Source organism: Pteropus vampyrus, unplaced genomic scaffold, assembly GCF_000151845.1.
Source record: "Pteropus vampyrus isolate Shadow unplaced genomic scaffold, Pvam_2.0 Scaffold200, whole genome shotgun sequence".
In the NCBI taxonomy this organism is placed as follows: domain Eukaryota; kingdom Metazoa; phylum Chordata; class Mammalia; order Chiroptera; family Pteropodidae; genus Pteropus; species Pteropus vampyrus.
The window spans coordinates 396,578-421,823 of record NW_011888981.1 but is presented as its reverse complement, the minus strand read 5'-3'; the positions used below and the strand labels follow the sequence as shown (position 1 = coordinate 421,823).

At 39.2% G+C, this 25,246-nt stretch overlaps 2 protein-coding genes across 6 annotated transcripts in view; one reads left to right on the top strand and one right to left on the bottom strand.

Annotated features, from left to right (window-relative positions):
• CRIM1 (cysteine rich transmembrane BMP regulator 1) overlaps positions 1-23,750 on the top strand; it is a 180,217-nt gene extending 156,467 nt beyond the window's left edge. For 2 of the 4 annotated variants that reach the window (XM_023537797.1, XM_011372095.2), the window contains 4 exons: positions 13,122-13,316; positions 17,201-17,320; positions 19,747-19,937; positions 21,272-23,750. In XM_023537797.1, the coding sequence (XP_023393565.1) occupies positions 13,122-13,316; positions 17,201-17,320; positions 19,747-19,937; positions 21,272-21,448 (683 nt within the window). In that variant the 3' untranslated portion in view covers positions 21,449-23,750. The remainder of the gene's footprint in view (positions 1-13,121; positions 13,317-17,200; positions 17,321-19,746; positions 19,938-21,271) is intronic. The other 2 variants (XM_011372094.1, XM_023537798.1) reach the window with 1 other exon arrangement.
• Positions 23,751-24,236: 486 nt separating this feature from the next.
• The window catches only part of FEZ2 (fasciculation and elongation protein zeta 2), a 38,412-nt gene continuing 37,402 nt past the window's right edge, over positions 24,237-25,246 (bottom strand). The window contains exon 9 of one of the 2 annotated variants that reach the window (XM_011372092.1): positions 24,237-25,120. In XM_011372092.1, the coding sequence (XP_011370394.1) occupies positions 25,104-25,120 (17 nt within the window). In that variant the 3' untranslated portion in view covers positions 24,237-25,103. The remainder of the gene's footprint in view (positions 25,121-25,246) is intronic. The other variant, XM_011372093.2, reaches the window with a different exon arrangement.

Genomic DNA, 25,246 nt, shown 5'->3' with positions numbered 1-25,246 from the left:
TGCTGACACCTAGTTGATGCCATTTCACCCATGTGGTTGTCCATCTTCAGGGCCTAAAGACACAAAATGAGGCCTGAGTAACTAACTGACAGCGTCCTTTTCTTCTTGTGACTGAATAGGATACATCTTGTGAGCAGGGGACATATGTATATTAGGCCCTAACATCAATAATAGAACTAGTTCTATGGACACGAGCCAGATGCTGTCCTGGAGTCCAGAAGGCGAGGCTCAGACAGCTGGCCACTCTAATAAGGCACAGTCCCTGCTCCCAAGGCTCCAGCACTCCTTTATTGCTTTTGTACCGAGTAAAGCTCATAAAGTCAAAGACATGGCATCTCTCAGCCCAGAAGTGAACCTCTAATCAGAGTAGCGAGTAGAAAATTAGGCAAGCTGTATTAAATACAGGTATTGCGCATCTATTGTTGGAGACTTTTGCATGCTTTCTACATAAAAGGCATTGCATGTATGTGGGTGATAACTGAGAAAAAGGAGAGATCAGGCCACAGAGCTTTGTAGCCATTCCCATAGAATAGCCGATGAATGGCGCTCAGGTGCATATTGGCCATGACTCAAGCTTATCTGGACAGCTCCCTCTCCTTGACTCTGACCTCTGGCCACTAGACGGGTGGGAATAGGGCACTTCCTCTGATTCTTATTCTGTGTGTTGGTATACTAGAGATGGAAAGATATTTTAAAAACACAATTTCTGCTCTCAAGAATTTTACAGAGCTCATGTTTCTCATTGTAATGGCCATGGAATATTTATGTTTGAAAGCCAGATTCTCTTTTAACAGGTTGACCATCTATGTAATTTAATCTTCAAACTGTGATGCTTTTGAGAGTAAAATGGCGGCTATTAATAATGTATGATGAGACAACAGCTCTAGACCAAGGGTGTCCCAAGCAAATTGGGACATATGGTTGCCATATCTTTTAGTGACTGGGTTGTTGGGTTCTCCTATAATTCCCATTAGCTTTGTTTCTCCTAAATGGAGCCAAAAATGTATCCAGGCATACATCTAGCTTGGTGCTACTTATCTTTTCAAAGAGCTGACCAAAAGTCCCACCAAAAACACGCACTGGCTTTGGTAAGATCTAAATCAAAGATATAGCTTGGCCCCTATTTCAGGCCAGGGGGTTGAGGGAGGAGGATGTACTGGCAGTATCACCATATTTAAATATCAGAACTTCAGGACTGAAAGAAACAAACAGTTCATGAACCAGCCAGGGTGCTTGGAGAAACCAGAGCCCAAGAGGCCTAAGCATCCCAGTTACCTTCGGGGGAAAAATCTCACGCTGAATCTCTCATGTGTTGAAAATTCTCACATTAATTTGTTTCGATAAAAGTACCTGTTGAGTTTTGCTACTTCATTGATAAATTTATAATTAGTAAATTGCTCAACTAGTAAATTTGTTTCCAAATGATAACAGTAAATCATTTCTCTTTCTCACAGAAGCAATTTAACAAATTCAAAGTATGCAAAGAAATCTGCAAATCAGAGTATTCTGTCTTTTTATTTTTATTTTTCGCCCTCATATTTTCTATTCCAATTCCTGCATCATTTAGACTATACGTTCTTCTTTAGCGTGGGAAGGGAAATACTAATTTGGTCCAAATTTATGATTTTTGATATTAAATTACACTTTCACTAAATTGTGGTTCGTATAAGCTCATAATGGTATTGACACAGATATAACTGTGTATCACACAAACCTATGACTTACCTTCAGGAGAACATATTGGGGAGACTTTACATTTGATGAGCAATACTGTGTACTCCTATTCACTCATTCATCTTAATGCTTCATACATGTTGTTTTATAATTGAAATAGTCATGAAGCCCCTTCTGTATGCATCACACTTATTTTGCAAATAGCCTTGCTAGATTAGCCTTCGGCCTCTCTCCCCTCTTGTGTCCAAGCACATGAAGTCAAGTTCAGTTCTTGACTGTGATATGGGGATTTTCTGACTCTCCAGTTTGCTTCCTCTGCCTCACCAGACTTGTTCATCAGCTTCCCATCTGTGTGGCCCTTCCGTAAGGCAGCAAGCCTGGGTACCACTAGCACACCTGCAGGTAGTTACCACTGTGCCTCAGTGGCAAAGCCTGCGTCACCCTCCAGAGATCACCTAGCAAAGGAAAAAGATGCAAAGCCCATCATTTTGCATGTCTTAAAGCACCTGATTGATTCTCCAGGGGGCACCAAGGACCAGTGCTTGCATTGTCTCTTGTCTTAGGCTTTCTCAGTTTTGAACCCAACTCCTGTTAACCCAGATGATCTGTTCCCTGAATCGAGTGTGCTTCACTGCGGTCTGCAGTGCTGACCTCACCATGGCTGCAGGTCTCCTCCCTGGGTGAATAGTCTCCCTAGTCAAATATATATCTCTAAACACATTCAACCCTGCCTTTAATCTGACTTCTCTTCTTGGTGATAAAACCCCTAAACAAAACCATGCTTGCTTTCACCTCATGAAGTGTCCTTTTCTCTTACCATAAGAGAGTTGAAAAGTGGTGATCCTTCTAAGAGTAGTGTAATTATGAGTATTTGCATTTCTTTCAGCTTAATTATCAAGTTACTAATGTGCAATGATAATGCTTCTCTTTGATGTGTGAAGGCCTCATATTATGTGTGCTAATTTAATAGAATGTGTAATACAGACATAATTAATAGGATTGATGATTAATTTTGAAGAGTGAACAGCTTTGTCTAATTACTTGTAATATCTATCATTAGGGAATTCATCCTTGTACTAGACAGTAACTAGTAATTACCCAATCACTTTAATGGAACATCTGATTCCCTAATTTTTTATATCCTGGCTTTCTCCACAAATACACATGAACTTAGATTTTATTTTCATAGGCTTTTTGACTGTAATGATGGATGAAAGAATGGGGAACAATAATCCAAAGGTGTCTTGGCTATAAATCAGGTGGAGACAAAAGGTCTGGTGGGAATTCTAATGCATGATGGCAGATTCGATACATGGTTCCTTTTGAACAGCAGATGCCTTCGCTGTGACACTCTTCACATGCAAGAGAGCACCCGTGGCCTTATCACTGACCACATGCCTCTCCAGAACCTTTCGGTACTTCAGTGAGATCTTTAGGCCATCATTCTTGAAGGATAGAAAATAATTAAGACAGCAACTCTTACTCTTACTGTGCCTGTGGGATGCTTGCTCTGCCCCTTGCTCTGATGTTTGTGTTGGTGATGCTTCTGCTGGGGGCCAGGCTCGAGCAGCTTCTGTGTAAAGGGAGGGACTGTCAGCATTCCAGTGGAACCTCACCCTGTCCAGGGGTCCCCTCATTTCTGGTCAAATATTATAAAGAAAGAGCCCCACTTTTAACATAAAGATCTTTCTTAATTTAATTTATGGGGGTTTCAAGCCCATATTGCTGCTGCATTGACATTGGAAATTAATTTGCTCAGATGTGTCCGCTGATCAAGGCAGTCTCATTGAACAGGACTGTTCTTGAATAAGCAACTCTTGGGTTAGCCAAGTCGGAAGTATGACTCAGTGCATAGAATATTGTTTTGAAACTTAAAATTTGGCAAGTATTTATTTGTAACCATGTGTTATTTTAGAAAATATTTGAGGTCAGATATTTAGAGTCATATTTGTTGGCTAGAAAATCCCTGAGTCAGTGCATCTTTCTCACTTAAGAAGTTTTTGTCAAAGGTTAGTTATTTTTAGAGGATAGTTTCTTGGGTGATATACATATATGTTTATATTTCATAACTTGATGTGAACGAAGTTAAGATACTCTGATTACATGTCTTCAAGTCATCTGGTATCTTTTAAATGTCTTTATCTCTTTAAGGATCTGTGAAAACGGATTCTGTTATAGATTATATATGAAAAAATAATTTTCTTACAGATTGCATATCTGCCTAATTAGAAGTTAGCTATATTTTATTTTTTACATACATTATATTGACATTTGCAGTGGAGCTTTCACGTGGAGCTGGCTCTGCCCTCAGTTGTTATGGTATAATTATATTTCCTCTCCATAGTGATCTTCAACTAGCAAATGATTAATAAATATTACTCCTTAATAGGGGCAATGTCTATACTTTATATCAAGCCAGTCGATTATACGGCATTCGTTTTTGCTTAGATTTATGTTTATTTGTTTAGGTATCTTTTCCTTGAGATAAATATAAATAGTGTCTCTGTGGAACATCTGTTGATCATTGTGTATTTAACTCAGCCAAGAAATCAAACATAGTAAATATTTAATTTAGCATCTTTAAGATATACAACCCATGGAATTACATGTACATTTTTCAGCCATAATGTTATGATACTGGCATCTTCATTGGAAGATTTTTCACAGCTGTTTCTCAAGTGTGTTTTCTTAAAATTAAAAACTTCTGTGTATTGGAAGGAGAACTTACTTGGGAGCCAAAGGGTTATGATCCCACTTTTGACATATTCTAGCTATATGTCTCGGTGATATAAATAGCATAACCCTAGCTCAGTTTCCACATATATAAGATGCAAATGATAATACTGCCCTATACTTCACTTAAGTGCTATGAAAGTTAATAATACACGTAGGTGAAAGTACTTTATGAATGGCAAACACTACATGAATATATGGGTTCAGTACAGTTGTAGCTCTTCTAACATGGAGTGTATCTGATATGAGTAACATGTATCAAATAGATTTTGGTGTCTCACTTGAAATAGTGTCCCAATGACGAGCTTTTGAAGGACGAGAATATTTCAGATACTGCTTTGGTAGTGTACCTTTTCGTCCTATACACGCTCAACTTAAATGTTCCCTGACTGCTTCAGTCATTTCATTGTGATCCAGGGCGTGCTTCGTAACAGTTGGTAGTGTGGCTGTGTTGTGGCAGTGCCTAACCTACAAACCTCAGAGATTCACTGTCCTTTCATGCCTCTGGATGTCACCACGGGAGAGAGAATGAAGCTTTTGTTTTTTGTTTGAGAGGCTAGACTCATTTGAGGAGTTTGTGAACTTATCGTACACGATCCATTCACTATGACTCCTGGAAACAGTATGTGGCAGTTATAATCAGGTAGACTCATTGAGAAGAGACCTGGTACATTGAGTAGAGACCTGGCGTGTTCTTCAGAGCCCTCGGTTCCCGTTGGCCCCATACTGTAGCCCCAGTGGTCGCAGTTAGTGCTGAGGTGATGTAAACAAACGAGAAGGAAACGGGATGCTTTTCTGTGCATTGTTGAGCAGGTATAAGACTAAACACATTCTGGGTGTCATGCAGTGTACTAACTTTGGAACAGGTCTAAAGTCACCGCAAAAATAAACAGTGTTTGCTTTCAGTTCGTTTAGGTCTCCCGTACACCCTAGGAAGCATCTCATCTTCTTATTCCATAAACAGCTTGCTTTTCTCACTTCAGTATTCTTTTCAGGCCCCCAGCTATGTAAGCAGAAGTTCAAGTTGTTCTAGTTAACTTGGGGGAAGCCCCGAGTGTCATCATCTTTATCTGGGCTCCAGCCCCATGTTCGTATTTTACAGAAGGGAGGCTGGCACTGGCGTTTCCAGAGAGATCCACTAGCTTATGGCTTTTACTTCTTATTTTAGTCGAAGAAACCATCCCCGATTCTGAACCCCTCTAATGGTTTGGGGGAAGACCCCTTGGAGGAGGATTGCATTTCTGATGAGGAAATGTAATCAGATCTGAAGTTGGTCTGCAGACCCTCTGGAAGAGGCTGGCAGAGTACTCCTGACAGCACCTGGGCTGTGACAGGATGAAACATCTCCTGTAGGTGCTGAAACTGACCACTCTGGGTAGTCCAGTGGCTTCCACCTCAAAGATTCCTTAACAGGATTCTATACTCTGCCTTTTCATAGCTTTCTTTAAGTCCTAAAGAAAATGTTACGTTTTTTTTTTCTTATTCAAGCCAGCTTAATCTTACATTGTCCCCGCCTGCCTTTTAGACTACATTGCATATTTTCAAAATGATTTCTGTGTATAATCTCCATGTACCTATAGTTGTGCCTTGGATTGTAGACCTTGTAAGAAATGAGACCTCATTTAAAGTTGAAAACGAATGTTTCCTTCAACTTCCATCCGTGAAGTGGTTAATTACCTCGTAATAGATGCTTAATACAAGGCTTAAGTTCTGTTACTGAGAAATTATCCTCTTTTCATGCAGTAGAAATCAGCCAGAAGTCACTGTGTTTACCAGTTTGGTGAGATTTCCATTCATGGAACTCAGGAAAATTTGTAATTCTTCTATTAACTGGGGACCCTGTGTCATCACCTATTCCTTCCAGTATGTTGAAGAAACCTGAAAGGCTCTTTTGGCCTTTGTAAGGAGACTTAGACCCCACTCTAAGACAGATGGAATAAAATAAAGCAAAAATAGACTTCCAAGACAGGTCTTAAAACTGTGGTCAGATCCACTGTCACAGCAGTTTAGACATTATTTGGGGTAGGAGCTGGCCTTCATGGCAGTACTGGTCTCGGTTTCTTTTTTCTTTTTATAAAAATGAGTTAAGAGCAGATGTTTTATTTATTAGGAGCTAAAGGTTATAAAATAAAGTGCTCAGGTTTTGTATTAAATCAATAAACATTTTTTGCATTTTTAGCCAAAAATCTTTAATTATTTGCTGATAGAATTACTGTGTATTAGATCTCTCTGCCTCATTAAAATTGTCTAGACTGCCTGCATCATTTTTAGCAAGACTCCAATTCAGTTACAATTTCACATTCTTTTATAGCGTATGATGGTCCAGTGAGCCAGCATATTCAAAATCAGTCATCATCTTCCATGCCTACGAGTCTCTCTGCACCTCTGAGTGACCTGCAAATTATTTGCTCAGATTTCTTATTTGTTGTGATTTCTGTTTGTCTCCTGTTTATGTAAAAACATTAAAACTGGTTTCTCAAACAGAAGGCACACACATTCTATTTATTCTCCAAATGCGGAGTTTGTGCTGAGCATGCGCCCACTTGAAATGCAGAAATGAAGATGATATCACAGGCCAGGAATTTTGGTGTCTTGTCAATTAAGAGAAAGTAAAATTTAAGATCATAGTAGCATTTTATTTCTTTGTGTGAGGTAGAGAAAGCATACTGTAATGCATTGTTACATTTATAAGCTAAAAATTTTAAAATACTTTCCCTATATTCACCCAAGTCAGCAGTGTCATTGGGGAGACTTGGCTGTCTTTTCCACTCTCTTTTCTAAATCTCATGTTGCCCACAGTGTGCCTGGTACCTTTTCACACCTGTCAAAATGACTTCACTGACGTTTTCTTTAAATCCCTCCAACTTCAAATTTAAGAAATCAAACTGAAGTATAATGTTATTAGCAGGGCAGCAGTTTGTACATCTTTTCAAAACATTTGGCACATCTATTTAGACCTGGAATCACATAAGACTGATGAGACTCTGTAAATCTAGGAGGATCTTCTCAAGAGCAGAGACCATGTCTGCCTTGGGTACCAGCGCATCCAGTATTTAGAATGGTGCTCTTCACAGCGATGGGTAGAATGAACAAGCACCCCGCTATACCCCTGGCACCCCAGGCTGGGTTACTTTGCAGTGGGACTTATACTGAGAGTAAGAGCTACAATTAGTTTCTCGGCCACTGAGATCCCAGAGTAATTACTTTTCAGGACTCTAAATATTACACTGGAGATTTAAAAGAACTGATGCAATTTCTAAAGCTGCCTAACCTCCTCCCAGGAAGTTACTTCTGTGCCAAGACTCTGACTTCATGACCACTGCAACCAGATTTAGAGCCTGAAGTATCTATACAACAAAGTTGTGTCCTGGCAGCAACTGAAAAGCCCAACTATGACATAGGTTTGAGTGGATTTTAGTTTTTATATCCTTCCATGGAGGAAAGAGGCAGAGGGAAATCTGGAGACGCTTTCTTTTCTCAGGGGCTAATGTATCTCGCTCATCATGGTCAGATTTAGAGCAAGACCTGAGTTACCTACCGCATCAGTGATCCCTGAAATGCTGAATTGGATCTTTAGAGAGGAAGGAAACAACACAATTCTAGATTCTAGGTCTTCCCCAGCTATTAATTAGCTTTATAGCATAATTAATAAAACAGCTCAAGAATAGAAGCAGTCCAGTTGTAATAGCCTGTTAAGGTTTTTTTTTTTTTTTCCTTGAGAAAAAGTAAGACAGAATTTTAAATTCAGCTTGAAAGGAGTTAAGATTTCAAGCCCTTGCCACTTTTTCTTCCCCATTTCTATCACCCAGAATCAAGGTAAATGAAAGAAAAATAAAAACAAACAAACAATGAAAGACAGTGCATGTTTTTATTGTAGCTATATGTGGTGCAAGATAATGTTGCTTATATTTGAATCCAAAAAAAAGATAAGACGTGTCTGAACATCCATGAGTTAAACATCCCACTGAAGACGCCCTCATGGCACAAGCGTTCCAGGCTCCTGAAACACACTGCAGCATGTGTCTGCAGAAGCAAATCTCCATTCCTTAGCAGGAACTTTGTTTCTGAACGAGGCCAAAAGTCACATTAAGCCGAATCTGATAGATAAGATACAGGCCAGAACTGGGAAAAACAAATACCAAAGCTGACCTAAACCAAGGAGTGGCTGTAAAATAGTAACCGTCGTCCGTACATGTTTCAAAACCTGGGCCTAGATGATATAGCAAAAGAAAAAGTCCCAAGCTTTGTGAAGCAAGGGCAGTATCATTGGAATATGGTCATAGCCCTCTGCAGTGACTGCTTAGAAGAGGATCACATTTGTTTGGGTATATAATTCCTGATGTGTTTGTTTTAAAAATAAGCCTTATTATACCAGTGTCATCCCTCATGTGTTCCTCAAAACATTCTCCTCTGATCCTCTTCCTGCGGGAAGGGGGAGGTGGTGTTAAATAGAGATTTGCCTAAGAAGGACCATGAGTCTTCAGTAACCACTTCCTTATCTTCATCCATTGATAGGATCCTGCCAGATATGTGATGCAGTCAGCTGAAGGGTAATTTACTTTTGAGGACAAAGACTCAACAAATGTAAGGGGTAGGAAATCTAAGTGGCCACTTTCCAGAGTCAGTGAACAGTAACCACTTTTGTTTGTGTGGCCTGGATCTCTGCCCAAGAATGCGGCCCTTCCTGAGGTTGACCCACTGGGTACGTGGCAGGCAGAAGGTATGTGGGGCTGTGGAGCCAGACTAACCACAACACTCCTGTTGTGGCCCTACCACTTCCTAGCCTTGCATCTTGGGCAAATGGTGTCATCTTCCTGTCCCTCAGTTTTCTGTGAAATCGGAAAAATACCTGTCTTATTGGGCTGTGGAGATCAAATAGAATTGACACATGTAAAATGCTTATCAGAGTGCCCAGTACATAGCAGGCACTCAATAAGTGGAAGTTGTGATAATTATTAGGTATTTAAGAATCAAAATGAGGTCATTGTCAGTGTAAGCAAACAAGTTGTATGGTAAATATAAGTCAAAATTAAATGGCACAGCCCACTCGATAGCCAAATATAAACTACTTAGATTACTTTTAGTTGGATATTCCTATGTCTCTATTTCTATATCCCTCTTTAGCCTGACTGCTTAAAATGCTTTTATATGTGCTTTCAATTAGAATATGCCGTTTCCCCAAAAAAACTACAGTGGTATTATTAATTTATTATTTAGAACCTGAAATTGCATAGAATAACCACTGTGTCTCCCTATAAACGAAGTATTTTCTAAAACTTCCTGACAGAGCTTTCTCAGATTAACCCCAATATGCTATGGAAGAAAGTGGTCTATCTAGAAAAAGAAATGCACATGTAAGAAATGGGGGACACCAAGTTCCATCAGTTAGCCAAAATTTACTGCATGCTTTCAGGACTGTGTTAAGATCTTTGCCGGTCAGATGAAATTTAATCGAAAGCATAAATGTTCTGAGACAAGAAAAGGCTAAAGGAGTTTGTCACCACCAAACCAGCATTACAAGAAATGTTTAAGGGATTTTTTAAGAAGAAAAAGGAGAGGAAAAAATATGAATAATAAAATGGCAATAACTATGTACCTATCAATAATCACTTTAAATTGTAAATGGATTAAATGCCTCAAACAAAAGACATAGGGGAGCTGAATGGATAAGAAAACAAGACCATACATATGCTGTCTGTAATAGACTCACTTTAGATCAAAGACACAGACCAAAAGTAAAGAGACCAAAAGTAAAAAGGTATTTCATGGAAATGGAAATGAAAAAAAAAAAAAAAAAAAGCTGGGGTAGCAGTACTTCTATCAGACAAAATAGACTTTAAAACAAGTCTATAATAAGAAGACAAAGAAGGACATTTCATAATGATAAAGGGATCAGTCCAACAAGAGGATATAATCCTTGTAAACATTTACCCACTCAACATAGGAGCACCTGAATATATAAAGCAAATATTGATGGATATAAAAGGAGAAATCAATAGTAGTACAGTCATAATAGGGGACTTTAACATCCCCATTGACATCAATAGATAGATCTTCCAGACAGAAAATCAACAAGGAAACAGCTGCCTTAAATGACACACTAAACCAAATGGTTTTGATTGATATTTTTAGAGCTTTACACCAAAGCAACAGAATATACATTATTTTCAAGGGCATATGAAACATTTTCCAAGACAGACCACACGTTTGGCCACAAAATAAGTCTCAATAAATTTAAGAAGATTGAAATCATATCAGGGATCATCTCTGACCACAGTGGTACAAAACTAGAAATCAGTTATAAGGAAAAAAAATTGGAAAACACAGAAACACATGGAGGCTAAATAACATACCAGTGAATAGGTTGGCAATGAGATCAAGGAATCAAAAGATACCTTGAGACAAAGATGAAAACACAGTAACCCAAAATCTATGGGGCACAGCAAAAGCAGTCCTAAGAGGGAAATTCATTGTAGTACGGGACTACATCAAGAAACAAGAAAAATCTCAAACAATCTAACCTTACATCTAAAAGAACTAGAAAAAGAACAGCAAATAAAGCCCCAAGTGAGTAGAAGGAAGGAAATAATAATTATCAGAGTAGAAATAAAATAGAATCTGAAAAATAATTTAAAGATCAATGAAACCAAGAGCTGCAAGAAACAGGGTCATCCTTCATGCCTCCCTCTTCCTTACTGTCCGTACCCTCACAGCCATTTCTCAGAAATATCTCTAGTCTTGCCTTGCCTTTTCCATCACTGCTGCCTTAATCTAGTCCCATATCACATCCTCTTAGACAGTATCCCCATTTTCTTACCTCATTTAGTCCTCTACATTGTCCTATTCTAGGGTTCTCTTCCTAAAAACAAAGCTGAGGATTCCATATTAGCAAAAACTTCTATTATGGGTTTGGTGTTAAAGGCACCAAATGAGTTTTTCAGCTTAACAGTGCATCAGAAAACTTTCTTTGGAACAATCACAAATACGGTGAAGTACACTTTTAAATAGACATTGAAAAGGGTTTCCGTTCACAACTAGAGCTTTTCATGATTACTCAGTATCCCTTGTTGAACCTTAAGCAGCAGCAGTAAGAGAAATGATGGGAAAATGTTGAGAAACAAAGTATACATTTTCACACTTGACAGATTCCTTCCTGTGCTTGCTTATAACACTCTGGGATGGACCAAGACTTAAATCTAGGGAAATACAAAATATTACAGTAATAGGACATTGTTAGTGCCAATTAATAAGGTAGATGTGCTTGAGTAGTTGGTAAGAAAAGAATGTGGATGCTAAAGAGCATTTCTTTATGATTTGTGAGCATTTCTATCTGTGACCCTCCTCTGGAAAAGCTCAAGGGGAAGCTTTGTGCTAGGTCTTCACAGAAAGCAGCTTCAGCCACCTTGAAGCACTAGGCTGTAGAGTTCGGGTAGCTGGGAGGAAATGACTCCTGACACTGTAGCTTACACTTTCTTGTTGTGCCCTCGGGCATTCTGGGTTCTGTCCTTTGTGTCCATCCCTGCAAGAGCTTCTGATGCCTTCCAGGAAGAACCCAAGGCCCTGGACCCCACTCCTTTCCTAAGGGACTTTGCTTCCAGATTCCTTCATAGTTTTCCATTTTCTGTTGACCAGTAGTGAGTGGAGCTGCCTTTAGAATCGGAGCATAAAATTTCCCCGGGTTAGGAAGAATCATCCAGTAATTGTCCTGTCCAGTGACAAGGAAGTGCTGTGTCCCCCATGTGTCTCTATCAGTTTGCTCCATCTCTGTTTCGCTGGTCACTTGGGCCTCATTTGGAGCTATCACCTTGAGCTCAAGAGGAAATGTGATCACACTAGTAAGTTAGTGAGTTCAGGTAAACCAGGAGAGTCAGAGAAAAAGGAACATTCAAGTAAAAGGCTGGGGGAGGGAAGAAATGAGGATGGCACAGGGAAATGCAGGAAAAAAGAGCAGAATGTTTTTAAGCTATAAATTCATACACAAAAAAAATAGCTCTTAAAAATATGTTGTTCTCAGAAACGATAGTTCACTGATAAAAATGGATTGAAATGAAATGAGGTTGTTTTTAAAGTAGAAATGTCTGTTGATGAGAGGAAAATCTGTCTAGCATCACTGGAAAATGAAGGAAATGGTTATCTCAATGCTAATTCCCCTTTGGCTAGCCCAAGGCGCCTACTGGTTCCCCATGACATGCTATTATCATTCCTTACTATTCCTCTGAATCATTTACAAAAAAAAAAAAAGATTAACTAAAACTAGGAATTTCTTGAATTGTCTCCATAAACACACTCAGCTGGACTTTTTCTTTTTAATGTCTTTTCACATAGAACCAAACCCGAACACGTCTCTGCCGAGTTGTATGTCAGTTTTCGTTTTTCCACGTAGTGTGTTCAACAGCCGTACAGTGGCTATATTTCTGCATTTTGTGATGGCAATCTAATGACCCTTACCCAGGGGTATCATTTCCATCTGGTTGTAACAGTTGCCGCCCTGTGTTAGCCTCAGTGGCCCTTGAGGCCACAAGACTAGAGTTCCGAACCTTCTCCTGGGCAGAGGAAAATGTCACTAAGCAACTAGGGAAGCCAGTTTTCATCAAATTCTGGAAATCTGAAGCATACTGTGATTGTACGAAGCGATTCCCCTTTACCGCAGGCATAATCAGATATTGTGCTTTGTCCCATTAAGCAACTCCACCATGTGCTGTTCTTTTCACTAGAAGACACAATTGCAAAGAAGACAGTGTGCCACTTCAGTGGGAAGGCCTATGCGGACGAGGAACGCTGGGACATCGATAGCTGCACACACTGCTACTGCCTGCAGGGCCAGACCCTCTGCTCGACCGTCAGCTGCCCGCCTCTGCCCTGTGTCGAGCCCATCAACGTGGAAGGAAGTTGCTGCCCGATGTGTCCAGGTATCTAAGCCACTGCCGTGCCATTTCTCGAGCTGTAATACTAATTTAAGATGAAACAAGCAGACTCGGATCCTCCTTCACCTGTCCATTAGTTCCTGTGGCCCAGGCGGTGTGTCAGGCTCAGTCAAAGTCTCCCTGAGCAAAGACATGGGGGGACAGCTGGAGAGACGGTGACCCACAAGATGAGGGCATGATTTTGGTTCATCGCCCTGGTTCTTCTGATTTACATTCTCTAAACTTGAGTGGCATCGTGGCCTTACGGGTATGACAGGCCTGTTAACAACACCTGCCCTATCCGAGTAGCACAGTTTTAGTGCAGCATTGGACTAGTCTAGTGAAAAAGGTCCAAGATGGGACACAGTAGGGAATACACTTGATAGCCGTTACAAGGTGACTATACATCAGAACCAAAATGTAAATTGAAATAGTCTGGTTCCACCTTTTTTCAGTTCCTGCGTTCCAGCAGTACTCATTCCGCCCCGTGCAGCCTTCTGTCAGGCCCTCTGCAGGACGTTTCCTCTCTTCCATATACAGCGTATCTGCTGAGCACACCCCAGCTGGCTGTTGGAACCCCATCCCTCCCACCCTTCATGTCAGCTCAGTAATTCACCTCCTAGTTTCAAACCTAAGTCCCCTAAAGCTGCCCAGATCCTCCCCAGGCCTTCTGGTTTCCATGTCTGTGTCTCCTGCCAAGACAGCTCCTTTATCCTCTGCCCCTGGTCCCAGCAATGCAGGCCCTGAGCCCTCGGCAGGCCAGCTCCTGGGCAGGGTTCCAGATCTAAAGCCCTAAACACGCAGACTTCACAGGCCATGTAGACCACACAGAGCGAAGAGAGGGCTCACTCTTAAGAGCCTGTTGAAGTCCTGAGTGAGTCAGGAGCCTATCTTCACCTGATTCTTGTGTTTTCTTGCAGTGTATTAGAGAATCCTGCTTCATGCAATACAGTGAGCTAGGCGTCACGCCAGCTGAGAAGTGCATCTACACTGTGCATTGTAAAATGGGACAGTCATCAAATCCAGAGTTTCACTGAGCTCTGCACGTCCGCCTTTTGTCTGAGTGTTATACAGACGAGCCCTAATCGAGCACGTCTAAAACTGTCCATTTATGCCCTAAAAAGGCTGGCATATTCTGCCAGGTCAGGAGGCTGACCCCAGATGAAGGATACTCTTCCTAATTTAATCTTCACTGACATTGTTTAAGGTGTAGATTGAGAGTCAGAGGTTCACTTCTGTGGTGGTTTATCACTCAGCGTGCACATGATAAAAAATGGAATCCTTTAGTAGTGTTTTCAATGAAAAGAATGAGGGAAAACATGTATTTGTCATTGGAGTTGTTTTATCTAGTACATGTCACCTATGTTTCACACTAATTTTCCTAGTAATAAATGGTGAAACTTGACCTTATTTATTCAACAGAGATTCATCTAGTGCTTCCTATGCACAAGCACTGTTTTAGGCACTGGGGAGACACAGTGAGTCAAAGTCACCATACACAGGGAGCTTCCATTTTCGTAGGGAGAGGTGAGAATCCAACGAGTAAACAGTAAATAACACAAGGATAAGGGCTATGGAGAAAACACAGCAAGACGGGGGCTAGGGAGAAGTGGGGACTGGCGGGTTTTTTTGTTTTGTTTTTTTTTTTTTAACGTAGAACGATAAGGGAACACCAGGACAAAGGACAGGCCAGGAGCTGCTGAACGGCGAGGAGTCGCTGTCAGGAGAGGCCCGTGACGGCACAGTTGGTCTCGATCACAGCTGTATCCCCAGAACTCAGACCAGTGTCTGCCACGGAGGAAGGGCTCAGGAAATAGTCATTGAACAGGGGCCAGATAACTCTTCACTGGAGAAGACATCCTCCTTCCATCCTAGGCAGATCCTTCCCACTTCCCCTGCTGTTGCTAAGAGACCTGACGCACAGTCGCGTTGCTGCTGTTTCCAGGGGTTGCACTTGAAATATACCCACAGGCAGGTAGGAGGGGAAAACCTGAGGAGAGACAGAACTGAGCCCAGCCGAGAGTGTCTGCGGAGGTTTTTGCTCCTTAGCTGTTGACATTTACAGGTTTGGTGGAACGGATCTCGCGTTCACCTTTTCTACTGAAAAGGCCTCTGAAGCCAGCGGCATGTTTGCCCTGTTGCGACAGGAAGGTTTAGCACTGTGCACTGGACCAGGCAGGAAAGGGGTTCAGGAGTGCTGTGGCGCTTAAAGATGTCACACTTAAAGATGTCACATTAGTGTCAAGGTAGTTTTCTTCCCAAATTCCTCCAAGGAATTCATACCACATCTCAGCGTTTCTCAGTGGGCGAGCTAAACTCCATCCCACCTGAAAAAGCCACCCCAGAACCACCCAGCCCAGACCTACCGAATTAGGACCTGTGAGAATCAGCACGTTTTTATAAGCTCTTTGGGTGATTCAGGAATGATAGAAAAGTCAGAATCACTGCTTTGTACTCAAGGGCCTCACTGTTGTAAATGATATGTTCAGTAAATTCTTGTTTTAATTCTAGAGTTTTCAGGGACCCGTTGAACTTTTCAAAACTGTAAGACTGTCTAGTTCCTGCCATGTCTGAGGCCTTGTAAGTTAAGGAAGCAGAAGATCGGGGGACTAAGGCCAAAATGACTTTATTCTTGGGGACAATGAGAAGACCTGGACCTTGGAATCCCAGTTCTGTAGTTCCTGGATGCATAACCTTGGGCAGTTTACTTAACCTCTCTGAATTTGTTCCCCAGTCAGGTACTGTGTTAACTCACAGGGGAAGCTTAGTACATACTCTCCTCTCTGTCACTTTTCCCTTCTCTCAAACCCATCTTAAGGTTTACTTCTTGAAAGGCTGGTAACCTTAGGACAGACGATATAACTCGGAGCAGAGAGGATTATTCTTTCTATATATCGTTTTATTTTTATATTTTATGTATTTTATATTTGGACTAAATTAGGCTATTAGTAAGTATTTAGTATTACCAATGTTGAATAACCTTATTATAAAAATCAGTTAATAATATGGCAGGATCTGACCAAGAGGAAGTGATTGATGAAGACTTTTATTGTCTCATTTTGGAAAATAGAGGTTCTTAAGAATGATTTCTTTAAAAAGTTGGGCTACTTGCTGTTAGCCAGATGCAGTAAGGATATATAAGTATATTTGTAGGAGCCAAGGTAAGCTTTGGATCTTTTCATTAGTCCCTTTTAGAACTTGACTTAAACAAAAAAAAAAAACAAAAACAAAAACAAAAATAATCTGATATTTGGGATAAAGAATATTATTATTCTCAGTTTTGTTTCATGGTGTTGATCAAAGTGTCTGTATGACTGAAAGTATACTCGAAGATCAATTTCCAGTCTTCATGATTCAGTGGTAACTGAGCAAACATTTAAGATTTGAAGCAGGCAGCACCTCATGAGGTCTGCCTGCAGTCCATTCCTATTTAGGGGACAAGACTGGAGAGGAAATAACTAAGAAATGCATAAAGAGTGACAGACGTTTTTCACTCCCTGTGACATGTAACTAATTCAACTCATGGGTTAAAGAGCAACAGTTAAAGTTTAATATTTAGTTGATGGAAAGTAAAATATCTTTCCGTATCGCGAGTCCAATGCTTGCACAAAACTACAGAGCCAGCACCATTTGACATGAAAATGCAGAGTATGACTCCAGTGGAGGAGAAAGCTCGTTTTTCCCCCTTTAAATGGTTTTAAAACATGTCTCCCACTCCTGCAGCGCTAGTGACTCTCTGGCATTAATGATATAAATGCAGTAACTGGATCTTTCTGTCTCAGGAAAGGCTATATTGAACTGAATGTGCCATCTATTTGAATTGAAGAAACAAAAGTCAACAATAAGTAGCTCCTCCCTCATCTCTTATGAAAAATGTCCCCTTCTTTCAGAAATGTATGTCCCGGAACCAACCAATATACCCATTGAGAAGACAAATCATCGTGGAGAGATTGACCTAGAGGTTCCTGTGTGGCCCACACCTAGTGAAAATGACATCCATCTCCCCAGAGGTAAGTAACTAAAATCAGCTGAGATCTGTCTATTCTTACATAGGGTCTTCTTTGTTTTTCCTTTAATTTTGAAAATCTCCTTTGGGTAATTTTTTAAATGGCACGCCCAAGTAAGTTCAAATAATACTGTAGAGGAGGCTTATAACAGAGTTAACACTGAATACTAGAATAAGCTCTGCAGGCAACTGGGTAAATGCCTCTTTGTGGCCTCACGACGTGTTCAGAGCCTTAGTGATGATAGAACAAAATACGTTCCTGTCCTAGGTGGAATTTCTAAGCTATCACTGATATTTATATACATGAATAAACTTTGTAAGCAGAGTCATAATAAATTATTCACTGCCCCTGTGGATTCTGTACTAAGCATTTATGCATTAGGTTACTTTCTAACTTCTGGGTAGTTTTTACGACATGAGATTTCGATTTATTGTGTCATTTTTTCCACTCACCAGGTTTATTCCATGCTTTATTTTTCTTGCTCTGTCTTTTCAGTTGTGTATAATTGAAATGCTGTTCTGTCTCTCAATAGTTAAGTAGGAAAGCAAGGCAGAGTTTCTGTCAATCCTGCCTTCTCTATAAACGTAGTCCTATCTCTTGGTCAAAATAGTCTATCCTTGCTCTTAGCCATGCTCTTAGCCTCCCGTCTACTCCAAGGACATTTTCCAAATCATTGCTGTACAGTTTTTATATTTCTTTTGGAAGAAGCAGTATTCATTGCTTCAGAGATTAATGGTCTATTAGCCTAGGTATTTGAAGTGTTATGCTTAGATCAAATGACCTGAGCGCCAAATTCTTGGACCCAGTGTTTTCCGGTGTTTTATCTCCTGTAATTACTCTGACCGAATGGTGCCTTAGCATGTTTACAGTCATTCAATTAATAAATATTAGTGATAACTCTGTGCTATACACTGTTCTGGATGCTGGGCTTTAGTCATAAGAACAGCCTTATTTGTTGTAACACGTTGAAGACCTATGCATTACATCGTAGCTCTGTTATAAAGACCCCAAGGAGAAATTTCCTCATGTGTCAATAGCAAGAAAATGTTTCTCCTAAGCAACAGATTGGTTTTAATCTTAAAGACACTGTGAATCTTACTGATGATACCTTATTTCCACTTTTTTTTTTAGCTCAAAGCTAAATTTTATGGCCTTTTACCATCAAAACAGAACTTAAAGACTGAATTTTATAAACAGACCTTAATCGAAACTTCATTCTCTTTTCACCAAGATTTTCCTTAATTTACTTTTAAAAAATCTTGTATAACATGTAGTTCTAAAATTATTTCTAATATCATTAGAAATGTGGTAAGCCAAAAATTCATTCCTTTATTCTTTGTGTATTTAAAACCTGAATTCATCAATAATATTTTTAGTGCTGGCATTTTTCTTGATGCTGATAAATGTGTTCCTTTTTCCCCCCCTTTCCTATGAAGTATTCTCTATACTGGCTAAAATGACAAGGATGGTTCTCTTCTTCCCCTCCCCCTACATATACAAAGCAGCATATTCATAAAAATCTGATTTTTAAACCGTACGGTCTGTGCAACTTCATGAGCTGAGTTTCCGAAACAATTTAGAAGCAATTCCTTTTGATACTATGTGTCCTACATCTTTCACTAACCTGGTCTTTGATGTATTTAGACAACCTGACTACAGTGGTTTATTTGAAACAAAAGACAAGAAACTTCCAGAGCATGCTCCTCATTGGTGTATATTTAACCTTGTTATCTGTCTGCAATATTCATTGCAAGAATGATGATTAAAAGGAGCAGAAACACTTTCATTCATAAGTGCAAAATTAAATGTCCCCTCTGCAGTAAGTACATTAATAAATAAGATAAGAAAATGATCTCATTGGTCTAGAGAGTTTTCAACAATTTTATGAAAAGGGAGGCATTTTGGCTTAGAGCTCAGCAAACCAGAGTATCAGTCAAAAGACCAAGCTCTCGATTCTGGCTAAGTTTTTACTATTACACTAGTAATTAGTTGTGGCTATTACACTAATAAAAAGAATATACTTTGTCCTAGTCTCCTATTTGCTCTTAAGCAGGAGGCCAAGCTAATGTTTCTGCTTTAAAAATCTTAGAAGCCAGTATAGTTTAATATTAATAAAAATATTTTCAGTAGTCTAGTTTTAGTCACTTTTTAAAGCCTACATAAGAATTTTATTTTCTTGACTAGCTAAAGCCATCATCCTGCCCAATTATTAACCTCCTCACTCTAATATTTCCTTTTTTACATCCATTCTTAAGAACTTGGTCCTCTCATAAGTCCTCTTCGGATCAAGGGTAGATGTCAGTCATGTTTTAGCCCTAGTACTGTGAATCAATAAAGCCAAATTGCTGACCTGTATTTGCAATGTAATTAAAATAATCCTTAAAAATTCTGGTGTAGGTAATTAATGCTTGTAATTTTTTTTTTCCTAGATATGGGTCACCTCCAGGTAGATTACAGAGATAATAACAGACGGCCCCCAGGAGAAGACTCTTCACTGGACTCCATAGCCTCAGTCGTGGTTCCCATCATAATAGGCCTTTCTATTATAATAGCATTCCTATTCATCAATCAGAAGAAACAGTGGATACCCCTGCTTTGCTGGTATCGAACACCAACTAAGGTATGGCCCTGAAAGAGTTTCAGTCTTTTGAATGATCAAACTAGGAAAGCAATTTATTTCCTTAAATTGTATGATACTTTATATTAGCTAATGAAGTTTTTACTTTGCTCGTCGTAGCCTCAAATACATATCAAGCTGTAACAATCAATCAAATATCTAGTACAGCACAGGGCTGGATCAATCATTAGATGAATTGTCCATCATCCATTGGTTAATGAATCCTGACTTTTCACAGACTCAATTTCCTGGATTTATTTTAGTTTTCAAATAAACAGGTACCTCTGGATTGATTGCTAAGTCATTGTCATTTATATGAGAAATTAAAAGTTGGGCATCTGGTGTTTCTCAATGATCTATCAACTTAGAATTAGAGAAAAGAAATCATAAAGGAAGGGTTATGAAACTCAGGAGAGGTAAGAAGAGTGCTAGATGACTGAGGATGTACAGAAGTCCAAAGAACAGGGAGACGTGTCTGAGGCAAGCAGAGGGGAAAGGAAGTGAAAGATGAAGAGACTGTATAATACTAGACAGGCACATTTCATCCTGGGGGAGAAAGGGTATGTACTTGTTGTCAAATTTGCCTATTTTAAATGGCAAGAAAATTCATTTTCATTGAGAAATCCTGATTCCTTCCAACTTTAATTCTACCTTTTGAATTAGTTTTTTCCCCCCTAAGAAAATCATACAACCTTAAGAATTGAAAATAGCCTAAATAATTATTTTAATCCAGTTTACCATCTAGATTAAACTTCTCTATAAAATCCCATCAGATGGTTACCTTGCCCCTGATTTTCTTTTGACAGGTATGCACTGGTCACAGCTTAGGTGAATGAGCAGGATACAGGGCACGACTGAGGCAAAGGTACAGACGAGGACTAAGCAAGACACAGTCCTCACTGTGCGAAGCCAGGAAAAGAGACCCACTCATAAAGTACATGGAGGGACCAGATACAGATGGGCAGGCCCACCCCACAATGCTGTTATACAGCCTGATTCAGAATTGTCTATCTTAAATCTTCCTGTTTGGTAACTTCTACTCATTCAACCCTCTTAAGGACTAGTCTGCACTTCAAGGATTTGAAAGTAGTTATGTCACTCCACTAATACTTTTTTCAATTCCCCCATCTTCTCCATTTGACATTTATTGACATTTCACCTTTAAACAGTTTGTCAGTATCCTTCATAAAACTGTAGTAGGTACTAGAACAGGATGTAAACTCCACATACAGTCTGCCCACCAGTGTCCTGAAGCTATTATCCCACTTGAATTAGATACATTTGTGTTAATTTGGGATACAGGAAGCAGCTAACTCTGATTTTCCTTTTCTCTCTAGCCTTCTTCCTTAAATAATCAGCTGGTATCTGTGGACTGCAAGAAAGGAACCAGAGTCCAGGGGGACAGTGCCCAGAGAATGCTAAGAATTGCTGAACCAGATGCAAGATTCAGTGGCTTCTACAGCATGCAAAAACAGAATCATCTACAGGCAGACAATTTCTACCAAACGGTGTGAAGAAAGGCAAGTTGGATTAGGTTTTAGAAGACAGAAAGCAATTAAGTCTGCTCTTAAAAGAAAACTAGAATTTGTGCACTTGCTTAGTGGATTGTATTGGATTGTGACTTGATGTACAGTACAGCGCTAAGAACTGACTGGGATGGGCTCTGGCTACGGCCATGTGCAGAACAAGCATTCCCACTTTTCCTCAAGATAACTGACCAAGTGTTTTCTTAGAACCAAAGTTTTTAAAGTTGCTAAGATATATTTGCTTGTAATATAGCTGTAGAGATATTTCGGGGTGGGGACAGTGAGTTTGGTTGGGGAAATGGGTGGGAGGGTGGTGTTGGGAAGACAAATTGGTCAGCTTGGCTCGGGGAGAAAGAAATCCCATAAATTAAAAGCAGTTCAGTGGCCCAGAGGATATTTTTTCCTGTTGCTCTAAAGACTGCACTGGTTGCGGCAAAGCTCAGGCGTGAATGAGCAGGAAACAAAAAAAAGGCCTTGCGATCCAGTGGCCATAACCACCTTAGAACTGCCAGACAAGCGCATCAGAACCTCTTGATAGCCATCCCAGGTCTAAAGCCACAAGTTTCTTTTCTATACAGTCACAGCTGCAGTAGGTGATGAGGAAGCAAGAGAAATGTGAGAGCAACATTTCTCTAAAGCGGGTTATTAAGGATATATACAGTTATACTTTTTGCTGCTTTCATTTTCTTCCAAGCCAATCAGCCAGTTCCTAGCAGAGTCAGCACATGCACAGGACCTAAAGTCATTTCTCGATGTGAGCACTGGAGCTTTTTCTGACTACAACGTGGCAGGAAGGAGGGAGAGGGTGAAGGACACCAGGTATTTCCAGGGGCTATATACTTCATTGTTTGTTGTTGCTTTGTTCTGTTATATTGTTGGTTGTTCATAGTTTTTGTTGAAGCTCTAGCTTAAGAAGAAACGTTTTTTTAAAAAAGACTGGGGATTTTTTTTTCCTTATTATATACTGATCCTACAGAATAGAAACTACTTCATTTTAATTGTATTTTATTCAAGCACCTTTGTTGAAGCTCAAAAAAATATGCCTCTTTAAACTTTAGCAATTATAGGAATATTTATGTAACTATCTTAATGCTTCAAAAAACAAAAGTATTTGTGTGCATGTGTATATAATATATATACACATATATATTATATACACATACAATTCGTGTTTTCCTGTTGAATGTATTTTTATGAGATTTTTAACCAGAACAAAGACAAACAGGCATTCCATATCAATACTTTTGATCACTCACAAATTTTTGAATAACAAAATCTCATTCTACTTAGTTTAATTGGGAAGAAAGATGTGTGCGTTTGAGTATACATACGTGTGTACGCACCTGCCTTGAGCAGTCAGCATCACACCTGCTGTGGAGAAGGTATTCCTTTAGTGAATCTTCCTCCTCATTTGGCTTTGCTTTCACTTGGTTTTCAGTTCCCTCACTGGCCAGAGACATTGACGGCAGTTTATCTGCATCACTAATCAGCTCCTGTATTTTTTTTTTTTCAAACAACTGTTTGAAACAACTACTGGAATATTGTCCGTAATAAGCTGGAAGTTTGTTGTAGTTTGCCTCAAATATAACTGACTGTATAGTGTTAACTTTTCAAACAGCTCTTAGCACTTTTATACTAATTACCCATTTGTGCATTGATTTTTCTCGTTTAAAAATGCTTGTTGTGAAAGACACAGATACCCAGTATGCTTAATGTGAAAAGAAAATGTGTTCTGTTTTGTAAAGGAACTTTCAAGTATTGTTGTAAATACTTGGACAGAGGTTGCTGAACTTTAAAAAAAATTAATTTATTATTATAATGACCTAATTTATTAATCTGAAGATTAACCATTTTCTTTGTCTTAGATATCAAAAAAAAGAAAAAAGGTGTTCTAGCTGTTTGCATCAAAGAAAAAGATTTATTATCAAGGGGCAATATTTTTATCTATTTCCAGAATAAATTTGTTAATGATGTTACCAAAATAAATTTACATCAGCCTGATTGTTATAAAATTTTGTTGATAATTAATCCATTCCTGGCATAAAAAGTCTATCAAAAAAAATTGTAAATGCTTGCTTTTTGTTTTTTCAATCATGGCCATATTATGAAAATACTAACAGGATATAGGACAAGGTGTAAATTTTTTTATTATTATTTTAAAGATATGATTTATCCTGAGTGCTGTATCTATTACTCTTTTACTTTGGTTCCTGTTGTGCTCTTGTAAAAGAAAAACAAATATAATTTCCTGAAGAATAAAATAGATCTATGGCACTTGGAGTGCACTGTAGTTCTACAGTTTGTTTGTTTTGTTTTCAGAAAACAGCTATAAGGAGATCGTCTGCAGTTTGATTCTTGGCAGCAAATAAACACTTTAAATCACACCATGTAACTTTCAGAAAGAGTCTACATTCGGGATTAGAAAGACGAATTGTCCTTTTGTTTTCAGGTTGTCTGATGACCCTCCAGGGTCACGAGTAGCTATCTTGACTCACTGCACTCGGGTTACCTAAGGGAGGAAGCCGCAGAGCTGGTGTGAATGTCTCACAGACCCAGGAAAGAACAGGGCTCTGTCCTTCCACAGTAGCTCGGCACAGCCTGGCCCCCTCTTCCCTCCTTACCATCATGATTACCATCATGAGGCTAATCAGGGTTTCACCAGCTCACACCCTCTAGTGATGGCCAATGTGTGGAACAGGGAAGGAATCTAGCACTGAAAGGGAAGAAAAATCATTACAAAATACAACAAAAAAACTCTGAAAATAAAGATCTCACATATGTTACCTGTTTTCAACATTTATTAAATAGCACTGACTTGATTAGAACTGGCAAAAGTGTTTCACAAGTAGTGATGTATTCCATGAGTAGCTGTTTCTAAAATTAGTACTTTAGGAAAACACACAGGCATGAATAAAACAACACAGTAGTGGGAACTGGGCGATGCTGCAGCACAGTTTCTCAAGCACCATAAGGAAAGGGCACTTCTTCAGACACGTGAAACAAAACACAAACATCTAAACTTTAACAGGATTCTGAAAGTAAATGGCAACTTAATCTAAACAATGGTGAAACCTAAAACCAGTCACCACCACAGTTTTGATACTAAGAATTAAGCCAAAATCACACACATTCTGGTTGAGCTACTTATGAGAACAGCCCACATTGGTTTAGTTCCAATACTGTTAAGGTGATATTTATACTATAATTCTCATAAAAATCTGTGCTGGTTTTCACCGTCACTGAATAGCTATAGTGTAAATCTCTCAATGCTTTAATCCAGTTCTTCAATGCTTTAATGCAGTTTAGCTCTAAAAAGCCATAAAAACTCACACAGGCATACTGTCAGTTAATGAAAACTATAAATGCACATGCATAATTAATATTACTCTTTACAAAGTTGAAGAGTTCATAATTGTTAGTGTTTAACAAAAAACCATCTGTAGAATTCAAAATAGTGCCATATTTCTCTTGGTTCGTAATATAAAGAATTAGTGAAGGCATGATCTATTAATACTGAATCACAAACCCAAGTTCAAGTGTGCTGAGTTTCCAACAGCAGGAAGGTAATGGTAGCCAGCTTTCAGAATAATGCTATAGGAAATCTAGCTTGTCCACGAAAGAAAACTCCTGAAGTGATGCCGCCCTATGTAGGACACAGAACTGGAGGAAGGAAAAAAATAGAAATATATTTTGTACACATTTACACAAGATGTATATACATTTTATATACATCTTACATGTATATAAAAATCATTAATAACTAAAAATGCAAGGATCTATAATAGC